This window comes from Amblyraja radiata, chromosome 26, assembly GCF_010909765.2.
Source record: "Amblyraja radiata isolate CabotCenter1 chromosome 26, sAmbRad1.1.pri, whole genome shotgun sequence".
In the NCBI taxonomy this organism is placed as follows: Eukaryota; Metazoa; Chordata; class Chondrichthyes; order Rajiformes; family Rajidae; genus Amblyraja; species Amblyraja radiata.
Genome location: NC_045981.1, coordinates 5,954,815 through 5,967,851, shown reverse-complemented (window position 1 = coordinate 5,967,851; position 13,037 = coordinate 5,954,815). Strand labels below are relative to the sequence as shown.

Below are 13,037 nucleotides of genomic sequence, written 5' to 3'. Positions count from 1 at the left end.
AAAAAATCCTAATTCTTCTGATTCTTGAAAATCGTACATGCCCTTCGACACAGATCCAGGCCACAACACCTTCAGACATCAGCGTGCTAGATGGAAGTCAGCTTTCAAAATATTTGCCATTAAAGAAAACCTTCCTTTAAACAAGGCACTGCATTTACTCCTTTCCTAGATAATTCTTTCATATAAAGGACTTGCAATCCAGATACAGTGCCATTAATTGATTTGCATGATCCCCATGCTGTCAGAATACTTTCACCTAATCGTTGATCAATTTTTTTAAATAAGCAAGGCATTACTTTAGAAATTGTCATACAAATTGTATAACTGGTGTCTCACCTGGATTTAGAGCAATTGGCACCTGACAGTTAATAAGACTATGCTCTATTGTAATACATGAATTTTACAAATGCTGCATAGAGATTCCCCGTTTGATTCACTGTGCTTTCAGTTGATCTCATTGATTTTAAGTTCTAAAATTAAGTCAGCAACCATGCATTTTGGTTGTAGTGATTATCATTCCAGGCAAGGTCAAAGTCAGGTTTAGTTGTTGTATGTTCGGTGGTTCAGTTGCATGTCAAGACACCTTGCGATAGCTCATAAATAAATAATAGTCTCTTGGATAAAGTACTGGAATGTGTTTATTGATTATGTAACCATCAGGAAACTAATAGGTCAGGGTTAAGAAACTGCATTTCAGAAGCACTTGTGAAAACGGCAGTAGTGGAAATTAGAAAGACTGCACATAACTCTCAAAATTGATTTCTGGTCTCTGACGGCCGACCCCAAGGCTATGTACCTTCTGTGCCTGCACAAAACTAAGCTGGAGAAGCCAACTAAAATAGTCACCGTTCCTGTGATTTCCATTCTGTCAAGCATACGAGGGATACAAGGAAAATAAAATCAGACAATCACATGAAAGCTCTTCATTGTTTGTGATTATACAAACAACAGTTTGATAGACACGCAAGAGGAATGCAGCTTGTAGAGAATCTTCACAAGAGTTGAGAAATATGGAGGGAAATATTTAAACTGACTCAAAAATAAACATCAATTTAATATCCAAATATCTTTGCGTTGCACACGCTGTGAATTTCCCAATTTTTTTTTTACTCTTTCAGGTCTTAGCCAAGCACTACCATCACAATACATTCTACGACTTAGAACTACAGTCTTGCCTACAGAGTTTATTCTATTCGATTATAGAGCAACGTATTTGAGATTGACAAAAGATAACTTTACACAAGTCCCATTCAGAAGACAATTTGTTGGTTACATCATAGTAGAAAGTTAGAAAGACTAACTATCAAAAATAAAAGACCAGGAGTGTCATAAGCTGAGAAAGACATCAGAATAACATGACTAAAATACCACAGGTCATTTTATCTTCCTATTGGGATGCCAGAAATAACTTCCACTCTCGTATCTGCATTTAACCCATTCATTATCCTCATCGGCCTTTACAACTCATTCTTTGGGACATGGTTTTAAACTCTATTTACACAAAACATGCTACTTATATTTTGCAACATGTTTTAACCAAAACCTGAGCAAATGTAACAAGGCATCACATTAGCAATGCATGGTTCTCTAGTTACTAACAGAATATCACTCCAATGAATGCTTTCCTCAATCTATATATGCTTTTTCTTAGATATCGACACAAAATGCTGGAGTAACTCAGCGGGAAAGGCAGCATATCTGGATAGAAGGAATGGGTGACGTTTCGTATCGAGACCCTTCTTTAGACTGAGTCAGGGGAGAGAGATAAGTGTAACAGGCCCGTACAAAGCTTTTCAAAAAGGGGGGGTGGCATGACAGGATTACAAAATGTAGTAATGTGCATGCAGCGCACATCACAAGTGAGAAGCCCTTCGCGTCCGGGTTCCAGAGACCGCTTAAGGGCCCTGAAAGCTCTGGGGTTTTAGATGATCTCTGGTGCATTCTGAGCCCTATTTTGGAGCATTTTGGCACAAAATTTATGACCAATATTTCAGAAATAATTTTTGGTGAGTCAAGAGTAATGAGTGGGTGGAATGGGATGATTGGGGTCATTGGTGTATACATTTTTTTTAAATCAAGAATTGTTGTCCTTGCTTTAATAATCAAGCTGTACTGTTGTAAAATATTATGTAAAATGTTAAAGGAGCAAGCAAAAACTGCAAATAAAATACTGGACGTTTTTGCAGTAAAGAAAACCTTTTTTTAGAAAATGTTTTGTGTGTTGATTTGCTGGCCTGTTACTGTTAGACTGTGTTAGTGTGTGCAGTGCACCTTTAATGGTCCTCCTGACCTAACAACTTCACATCACATCAACTTCAACATAAAATAGTGATGTGAATACAACATTTAGTTTGAATGGTGCATTTACATTACTATGACCGCTTTCAAACTAATCTATTTTACTGTCATACTATTATAACAAATTCTAGCTCCATGATGACATAAACAAGATCACAAATCACATTTTGAATTCTCAAACATAATGTGATGGGGGAGAGAGAGGGGGGGAGAGAGAGAGGGGGAGAGAGAGGGGGGGGAGAGAGAGGGGGGGGAGAGAGAGGGGGGGACAGAGAGGGGGGGGAGAGAGAGGGGGGGAGAGAGAGAGGGGGGGAGAGAGAGAGGGGGGGGGGGGAGAGAGGGGGGAGAGAGAGAGGGGGGGAGAGAGGGGGGGGGGAGGGGGGAGAGAGGGGGGGCGAGAGAGAGGGGGGGGGGAGAGACGTAGGGGGTAGATGGACGGGGGAGAGAGAGTGGAGGGGGGGGAGAGAGAGGGGGGGGACGAGAGGGGGGGGAAGAGGAAGAGGGGGGAGAGTAAGAGAGGAGGGGACCGAGAGAGAGGGGCGCCGCCGAGAGCGGGGAGAGAGATGAGGGGGGAAGAGAGAGGGGGGAGGGAGAGAGGAGGGGGGGGGGAGAGAGGAGTGGGGGGGAGAGAGAGGAGAGGGGGGGGAGAGGGTGGGGGGGGGAGAGAGGAGGGGGGGGGGAGGGAGGGAGTGGGGGGGAGAGAGGAGAGGGGGGGGGGAGAGAGGGAGGGGGGGGGGGAGGGGAGAGAGAGGAGAGGGGGGGGGGAGAGAGGGAGTGGGGGGGGAGAGAGAGGAGGGGGGGGGGGGGGGAGAGAGAGGAGAGGGGGGGGAGAGGAGGGGGGGGGAGAGGAGTGGGGGGGAGAGAGGAGGGGGGGGGGAGAGGAGGGGGGGGGGAGAGAGGAAGGGGGGGGGAGAGAGGAGGGGGGGGGGAGAGAGGAGGGGGGGGGGGAGAGAGAGGAGGGGGGGAGAGAGAGAGAGGAGGGGCAGAGAGAGAGAGGGGGGGGGGGGAGGGAGGGGGGGGGGGGGGGGGGGGGGGGGGGGGGAGAGAGGAGGGGGGGGGGAGAGGAGGGGGGGGGAGAGGAGGGGGGGGGGAGAGGAGGGGGAGGGGGAGAGGGGGGGGGGGGGGGGGGGAGGGGGGGGGGGGGAGGGAGAGAGAGAGAGAGAGAGAGGGGGAGAGAGATGGGGGGGGGAGAGAGGGAGGGGGGGGGGGAGAGAGAGAGGGAGTGGGGGGGAGAGAGAGAGAGAGGGAGGGGGGGGGGGAGAGAGGGGGGGGGGGGGGGGGGGGGGGAGAGAGGGGGGGGGGAGGAGGAGGGGGGGGGAGAGAGGAGGGGGGGGGAGAGAGGAGGGGGGGGAGAGAGGAGTGGGGGGGAGAGAGGAGAGGGGGGAGAGAGGAGTGGGGGGGGAGAGAGGAGTGGGGGGGAGAGAGGAGTGGGGGGGGAGAGAGGAGTGGGGGGGGAGAGAGGACGTGGGGGGGAGAGAGGAGGGGGGGGGGGAGAGGAGTGGGGGGGGAGAGGAGTGGGGGGGGGAGAGGAGGGGGGGGGGAGAGCGAGAGAGGAGTGTGGGGGAGAGAGGAGTGGGGGGGGAGAGAGGAGTGGGGGGGGGGAGGAGAGAGGAGTGGGGGGGGGAGAGAGGAGTGGGGGGGGGAGAGAGGAGTGGGGGGGGGGGAGAGAGGAGTGGGGGGGGGGAGAGAGGAGTGGGGGGGGGGAGAGAGGAGTGGGGGGGGGGGGAGAGAGGAGTGGGGGGGGGGAGAGAGGAGTGGGGGGGGGGAGAGAGGAGTGGGGGGGGAGAGAGGAGTGGGGGGGGAGAGAGGAGTGGGGGGGGAGAGAGGAGTGGGGGGGGGGAGAGAGGAGTGGGGGGGGGAGAGAGGAGTGGGGGGGGGGAGAGAGGAGTGGGGGGGGGAGAGAGGAGTGGGGGGGGGAGAGAGGAGTGGGGGGGGGAGAGAGGAGTGGGGGGGGGGGAGAGGAGTGGGGGGGGGGGGGGGGAGAGAGGAGTGGGGGGGGGGGGGGAAGAGAGAGGAGTGGGGCGGGGCGGCAGCTCGCAGGGGCCCGAGCGAGGCCCAGAGCAATCCGAGGACCAAAGATCCTATAGCGAGCTATAGGCTCTTTGCTGAGGACTGCCAAAAGCTGCCACCTGCCAATCGTGGCTTACCAGCGTGAGACAATCGGGCCAGGGAAAAGGAGAGGTCGTCCCCTGTTACAAGCAGAGAGGAGAGGGGAGAGAGGGAGGGAGGTGAGGGGAGGAGGTGAGAAGGGGGGGGGGGGGGGGGGGGGAGGTGGGGGTGACCCGGGCAAGTGAATGGGCTGCGAAAAGCGGAGAGAGAACTGGCCTGACTGGAAAGCCGGAGTGAGCGGGCTGGGGAGGGGCATGGCTTCACAAGCTGCGCTGGCCACGAGGAGAGAGAAAGATCTTCAGCACATGCGCGCCCGCAGAACTTTCTCATTCTTTCTGCGCCTTTTGAAGAATGGGGCAGGGTGCGAGTGGTCATGGGGAAAGAGTGAACATCCTTACCATGAACACAGCTTCTGTAAAAAGAATCTTACACTACAAATTTAAACTAGAGAATAATCCAACCTGAGCCAATAAGTCTGTTGGTAAAATAAAATTCCTAACTAGCTCCTAAAATTTCTTTAACAGAATCATTTTTGTTTAAACCTCTGAATACAATACTGGGAATAAAATAAATAGAGTCATCTGTCAGCTGAATCACAAGATAAAGCAACTAACTGTGCATAAGGATCAATCATAAGGGAAGGCACTAATAACTGATTAAGCACTGCCCTAACATTATGTTCTTTAGATTTGACTTCAAAAAGGAAAGTGGAGTTGGATCTGCTCAAATAATTAGCACAAGATTAGCACATTAGCACAAGAAGTTATGGTGGAGAGGACTGGTACACACAGTTCTAATTTGGGGTAAAGTTGATTTGAGGTATTAGCATAAACTTGCAGAGGTCATTGGGAGAATGTTTGTATGCAATTGGGCAGCTGACAAGTAAGGAGGCTTTCTAAAGTGAGGTAGCAATAGTACAGAGGTAGCATTCACCTGTTAGGGTAAAGGGCAAGGCTGGCAGGTTTAGGAAACATTGGATGACAAGAAATGTTGACGGTCTGGTCAGGAAAAAGGAGGCAGCATGTATCAGATTTAGGAGTCAGGATCAAGCGAATCACCTCCGCACGTTTGAGGGTAGCACAGTGGTGCAGTGATAGTGTTGCTATCTTACAAGCACCAGAGATCCGGGTTCGATCCTGGCTACGGTTGCTGTCTGTACAAAATGTGTATGTTATCTCTGTGACTGCGTGGGTTTTCTCTGGGTGCTCTGGTTTCCTACCACATTCCAAAGTTGTGAATGTTTGTAGGTTGATTGGCTTCTGAAGTTATCCTTAATGTATATGACAGAACTAGTGTACGGTAATCATTGGACTCCGTTGGCCGAGAGCCAATTTTCAAAAATATATCTAAACGCTATAAACCGTTCAAGAGTACACTTAAGCAATCAGGAGGGCAAAAAGAGGACACGAAACGGAACTGGCCTTACTTATCTTCACAGTTCAGGGGAAAGCAGAAGGACTATAAATGGCAACACTTTGTACATCAATTATCAACATCCATCTGATTTTGTCAACATAAATCACTGTCCAAGAAAGAGTGGGTTAACATATGATGAGTGTTTGATAGTACTGGGCCTGTAACATAGAAAATAGGTGCAGGAGGAGGCCATTTGGCCCTTCGATCCAGCACCGCCATTCATTCTGATCATGGCTGATGATCCACAATCAGTAACCCATGCCTGCCTTCTCCCCATACCCCTTGATTCCACTTGCTGTACTCGCTGGAATTTAGAAGGATGAGGGAGGACCTCATTGAAACATAACGAATAGTGGAAGGTTTGGATAGAGTGGATGTGGAGAGGATGTTTCCACTAGTGGGAAAGTCTAGGACTAGATGTCGTAGCCACAGAATTAAAGGACATTCCTTTAGGAAGAGATGAGGAGAAATTTCTTTAGTTAGAGGGTGGTGAATCTGTGGAATTATTTGCCACAGAAGGCTGTGGAAGTAAAGAATGGATATTTCTAAGGCAGAGATAACTATATTCTTGATTAGTACGGGTGTCAGAGGTTATGGGGAGAAGACAGGAGAATGGAGTTAGGAGGGAGAGATAGATCAGCCATGATTGAATGGCAGGATGGACTGGATGGGCCGAATAACCTAATTATCAGCATGTAGGCTGAGGAACATCAATACATGTCAAGGAAGTCTGCAATTGCTGTTTTATCTTTGTGCCTCGATCATCAATTAAGTCCAGTGGCTAGTCTCTTGGTGAAGTCCAGTTGATATAACGGAGGAAACATTTTGCAGCTCCTCAAGCAGATATTAGTCAGTTCAGGGTACCATCTACTCATATTATCTGTGGTATATCCAATTTACTAATTTCAGTTAGCATTTGTAAAATTAACATAGGGATTGCTGCAAGCTTTGGTGCTTTAACGTGTTTTAGGAATGGCCCTTAATTTTAACCAGACTCCAATTTCAATTAAAATCTGCATTAAAATGTAGCTGCAGTAAAATGAACTCAGGAAGCTATTGGATTGTATTAAAGGTCAGCTTCAATTTAAGGATGAAAACCTGGTGTCATTATTGGGTCTAGCCCACGTGTGCCTGCATGAAGCATCAATATTGCTTGTTGCTGCCCCACTAAGTTGTTTAACCTAGTTGACCTTGTCCTCGCCAATCTTATCTGTCACAGATGCATCTGCGTGTCCCTGTGGAGACCATGTCGCATCTTCATGAGAAAACTCAGTACTGTATGTTGTGGAACTGCCACTAGCTGCAGCTGTGTCAGTTGCAGCACACTGGACAACACTCTTGTGTTTGAGTTTGTAAACTGTGTGCCCTAATCCCCTTTGGAGATTTGAGAACATTCATTGAGCAGTGACACTGCTGTTTTGCTTTGTTGGGGTTTACACTATCAGGGGCCGTGTCTTTTGTTTGTGATCTTGATTTGATTACACATCTGGCCGTTATGATGGATGCAAAAGATCCCAAAAATTCACTTTGGTTTGGGATTTCTTGAAATTGTGCAATGTGATTATCCTAATGCACATTGGAGCTGGGGCATTGTGGACCATCTGTATCACCAGAGTTGTATTGCACCTCAGTCAACAATTTTATGACCCAATATTTCCTTCACTCTCTCACACTCAAGCTGAATATTTCAGGTGACCTTTCAACTTCCTGGAAGATTTCAACATGTTGAGTGCGTCAGAGCAACATTAGATGTGCATCTAAATGAGATGATAATATGGCGAATTACAAAGTGGAACTGCAGCATGCTAAAGCAACGAATAATTCTGCAGTAGATAGATCAGGACAAGACTGCAGACCTTAACATCAGATCATTAAGGTGGGGAGCAGTTAATCAATTGATGGAAACTGGCAGCTGCATGAGTGCCCCATAGAAAATAAAAGTCTAAACTGTTCGAGTCTGTCGTAATCCAAAGGTCCTGAGTAAATTATCCTCCTTGGCTATCGAAGATCCATATCAGAGATGCCAACCAATTCAGTTCATTTCTATGTAACACTCATTTAATCTAGGAACTAGACCACCATAAAAGCAAATAGTCTATATTCAGATGTTCAAAAATAGACCGAGGATTGGTTTGGGATGGAGAAGAGTAAAAACATAAATCTCTCAAGTGGATGCAGAAACTAACATCACCATGGTACAATCCAAGAGATTCATATACTTATAGAACCTGATACGGTTTAATAGGTTTGCATATCTTTGCTAATATTCAATGTTATGACGGATACCATTCACTGGTGTGCTCTACAAATTATGGCATTTTTTTACCACAATGAATTTTAGCAGAACAAATTAAGAACTAAGTTTATGCTATCAAAAAAAATGCAAAATTTACAGAAATATTATTAGACTAAGCAAATAAAAATCCCTCACTTGAAATAATTTTCAATAAATATCCTTCAGACACCAAAAACAATTAAAATGACAGCATATTTTAGTCACTGACTCCTACAAATTGACAATCGGATGAATACGAAAATATTTCTTTGCTGTGTAGAGTTTACAATGTAGCAAAATAATAGTTCTGAAACATTTTCTTTACAAATCATTTTATCAACATCAAAATCTCGTGCAAGTTATGTGCATGTCAACACTAAATTTGACATTCTATAATGGAAAGATTGGGTTTATTCTCACTGGAAAGAGTGCGGACCTTAAAATTTTCAAGAGATGGTTGGAATCTTTCCCCCAGGACAGCCCTGGTTTTGAGGTGGAGGGTGGGGGGGGATTGTAAAGATATGAGAAACGAATCCCCACAAAAAGCAGTGAAAATCTGGAGCAAGCTGCAAAAGATGGATACAATTTTAAGGGCCTGCCCCACTTAGGCGACCTAATCCGCGCGTTCTGGCGAGTTTGCCCTCGACTCATACTCGCAGCAGCGTCGACACGAGGTCGTACGAGGTCTTCGTAACTCTCCTTCATGCTCGAGAGTGGTATCCGCCTACTCGATGCCTCAGCTAGGTCGCAGCATTTTTTTCCATATGTTAAAAAATGCTCGCGAGTGAAAAAAGGTCGCCATGGAAAAAAATCGATACTTTTTTACGCGTAGGTTTAGTCGTAGTAGGTCGGCATGTTAGTCGTAGGTAATCGAGGGTAGTCGAAGGTAGTCGTAGTTAGTCTTCATCATAGTCGAAGGGAGGTCGAAGGAGGTCGTCTTCACTCTCCACTATTCGGTGTCCAATTTTCCCGAAGTTAGTCGTAGCTAGTAGAAGCTGGTCTTCAACATAGTCGAAGTAGGTCAAAGGAGGTCTTCTACATAGTCGATGGAGGTCTTCAACGTGTCATTTTTTCAAACTCTTCTAAACTCACCAATTAGGTCGCCTAAGTGGGACAGCCCCTTAAATGTTTAAATGGAGTTTGAATAATATTAGAGGGATAAGGGCCTATGAGTGGAAAATGAGATTTGTCTAGGGTAAAAATCATGGTCAGCATGGACAAATTGGGCTGAAAGGGCCCATTTTCCTGCTGTACGATTCCATGAAAGAATTGGGCTCAGTTGTGAAAAGCCTGTGACAATATATCCATCTCTCAGTTACATGTTTATACCAAACAGCACTGTTTGGGAATGATGACCTCATCAGCAACAACTATGCTGTTTGGGAGTGATTGGCCTCATCAGCAACAACGATGAGTCGGCCTACAGGGAGGAGGTCCAGCACTTAGCAGCATGGTGCGCTGACAACAACCTGGCCCTTAACTCCAAGAAGACCAAGGAGCTCATTGTAGACTTCAGGAAGTCCAGGGGCGGCACGCACACCCCCATCCACATTAACGGGACAGAGGTGGAATGTGTTTCTAGCTTCAGGTTCCTGGGAGTCAACATCTCCGATGACCTCTCTTGGACCCACAATACCTCAACTCTGATCAAGAAGGCTCACCAGCGTTTCTTCTTCCTGAGGAGACTGAAGAAGGTCCATCTGTCTCCTCAGATCCTGGTGAACTTCTACCGCTGCACCATCGAGAGCATCCTTACCAACTGCATCACAGTATGGTATGGCAACTGCTCTGTCTCCGACCGGAAGGCATTGCAGAGGGTGGTGAAAATTGCCCAACGCATCACCGGTTCCTCGCTCCCCTCCATTGAGTCTGTCCAAAGCAAGCGTTGTCTGCGGAGGGCGCTCAGCATCGCCAAGGACTGCTCTCACCCCAACCACGGACTGTTTACCCTCCTACCATCCGGGAGGTGCTACAGGTCTCTCCGTTGCCGAACCAGCAGGTCCAGGAACAGCTTCTTCCCGGCGGCTGTCACTCTACTCAACAACGTACCTCGGTGACTGCCAATCACCCCCCCGGACACTTATTATTATTTATTCAAATCATTTGCTATGTCGCTCTTCCAGGGAGATGCTAAATGCATTTCATTGTCTCTGTACTGTACACTGACAATGACAATTAAAATTGAATCTTGAATCTGAATCTGACACAAGTACCTCTGGGAGAAAAGCAGAAAATCTATGAAGAGCACCAAACTGGCTTTCTGGAACCCAAAAATAGGCCGGCTGCATACAACCCACCCTATGGAGCACACGGACACCACAGGAGGAAACGGGAAGCAAAGCTTCATAGGTGAACCAAACGAATGGATGGTTGCCTTAATGTTATTAATTGCAAATTACTCAATTAATTAAGAACTCTGATGAACCGCAACAGCAAACTTCAACAGTTCAATAATAGCACAACTAAATTCTACTGCCTTCCAACTTGTAAACAGGTATTTGTACTGCCTAAACATTTTTACCAGTGTTATTACTGCAATGTATGTAGCATGTTGATTCTCCTGGTGGCACCATGACATAGTTGAGAGATTAATAAATCAAAATGGGTGAAAGAATACATTCCTTTAGTTGTGTCATTTTTGACCAGTGCCAGGAAAAAATACCAGTCTTTTATCTAACATTCTACTAGCTACCAAATTATAAACAACCAATTATGCTGAATATTATAACAAATTTTTAACCAAGTACTTAAATGTTAGTCTACATATTAATAGATCCGATAAATGGGTTATCATATCTGTCTGCGTCATTTTATTATCTGGCTTAATCCGAATAATTTTGCTTTTAATATAATGGTCTAGGGGCATTGTTGGTTGTAAAGGCCATCTTTTTACACTGAGGAATCCCAGAGTGCAAATGCTGTATAATTTTAGAGGAAACTAAAATGGAACTGAAAAGTAAACCATATCAGGTAGAAATAACTATTTTCTGATAACTAAGTGTAACCTTACTTCAGCAAAACAAACATTGTTTTACAGCAGCCGAGGAAAAATAACCATATAAATTTCCCAGCGATTACTACATTTAAAAATTTAATTTTGTGGGGTTTTTTTAATTTTAACCAAAGAAGCAGAAATGTGGAAGTAGCTCAAACATAACACGATTACCCCGAGTTCTGCACTCAAACTAACATTTCAAAGTAATTCAATGCTTATAACACTTATTATTGAGTGCAATAGGCATCATTTAAGCACAATTATCTTAATTTATAATTTATTTGAGTAAAAGGAAAAGCAGGATGGATGACAATGAAATGTTGAGGAAAACAAGACGTGTTGTACACATCGGCAAACTATAATTTTGCAATTATTGCCGACATAAAATTTGCTTCCACATATGATTTCATGAATGATAACATAAGAACAGTAAAATTAAAGCCACCTAACCCACATCCACACCTTATATCTCTATGCACAATGAAGAGGCTGCCTGGAGCTGCCAGTTTACCAAGGTATTAACACCATCCAAAACAGAAAGGCAATAAAGAAGGAAATCTACATTATTCAACACAAATAGCATTACACAAGAGTGCCGTGTGATGGCTTACCCTGCATGCAGGTGGTTGTGTTTTGTTGCTGACTCTGTTGCTGCTGTGCCGAGCTGCTGGAGTTGTTGCTGTAGCTGGGAGTCGCCATTGTACAGATAATATTCCAAAGGGGGCTGCAATGCAGCAACTCGGTCACTCGCTTCCTTCTTTTATATATATATATATGTATATGTGTGTGTGAAAAACACACAACACATACACTCAGTCCCCTAATGACTTAACAGGACCCAAATCCCACCGTCGCCGTCAAGACAAACGGTTAAAATCCTCTTGCAGATTTCTTTCGAGCACCATATCACAACCCCACACATACACAATTTAAAAAAAAAACTTCGCTGTATAATTAAAAGAAAACCCTTCCAAAAATCAAAAAAAAAATTATGGTACACAAATTTATATTCGAACCAAGGTTAAAAATTATTGACGCGGCGCAACAGTTCCCACAGGAATGTCCAAATAGTTTTTAACCGAATTAATTCTTCTCTTGGGGGAAAAAAAACAATATTTAAACTAGAAGCTGCCCGAGTGGCTGGAGGCGCCGCCACTGCAGCCGGACAAAGAAGCCATGGACAACCCCCTCCCCCCACCCCCACGGCAAGAGACAACCCCTCTGTGTGTGAGAGCTTTCAACAACAAAACTGAGATCTGTGTGCGGCCCCAGGAAGATGTAATCAGAGGAAAAATCGGGAAAATCCCATGAAGAATGCGTCTCTCCCGGCGTCAGTCACATCTGTGAGTGAGGGAACAAGATGGGAAAGGGAGAGGGAGGAGGAGGCGAGGACGGCACCGCGCAGCCGCACTGCCGCGGCGGGGGGGCATTGTGGGTTGTGTAGTCCCGCCCGCTGACAGGGCCCGCGCGCTATCCCGGCGGAACTTCCGCTTGCAGACTACAGCTCCCAGGATGCACGGTGGTCAGGGATGGGGGGGGAAGGACGAGTGACGCCGGGTGCCGCCCCTCGTGATGCGCAGATTGTGACGTAGGCAGGAGGCACAAGGCCGGCAGCTGAGCTGGGTCAAAGTTGAAAGTTGTGTGCACAGCCTGCAGGCTGCTGCATAAGCCATGAATATATTCTTTAACCAAAACCTCAGGCCCGTCTTAATTTAGCACTCCTCCTGGTTTCTGGCTTTCATTAAACCTATAATTTCCATAGGCTTTCAAGATGCATTTAATTTTTATTTCACATGATTTTGATGCGAAAGTGTTGTTTATTTCTATTTAACTTATTTGGATACATTGAAAATAAATCTATTTATGTTGCAACAAAATAAATCTTTACAACTCATGAGTAAGGAGGAAAAAAATAAATTCTTAAGGGGTTGGACAGGCTAGATG

General features: G+C 46.2%; 1 protein-coding gene across 3 annotated transcripts in view; it reads right to left on the bottom strand.

Annotated features, from left to right (window-relative positions):
• Positions 1–12,497, bottom strand: part of map2k4 (mitogen-activated protein kinase kinase 4) — a 77,323-nt gene extending 64,826 nt beyond the window's left edge. For 2 of the 3 annotated variants that reach the window (XM_033044081.1, XM_033044083.1), the window contains exon 1: positions 11,705–12,483. In XM_033044081.1, coding sequence (XP_032899972.1) covers positions 11,705–11,792 — 88 coding nt within the window. In that variant the 5' untranslated portion in view covers positions 11,793–12,483. Of the gene's footprint in view, positions 1–11,704 lie in introns of all 3 variants that reach the window. The other variant, XM_033044082.1, reaches the window with a different exon arrangement.
• Between the last annotated feature and the right edge of the window lie 540 nt (positions 12,498–13,037).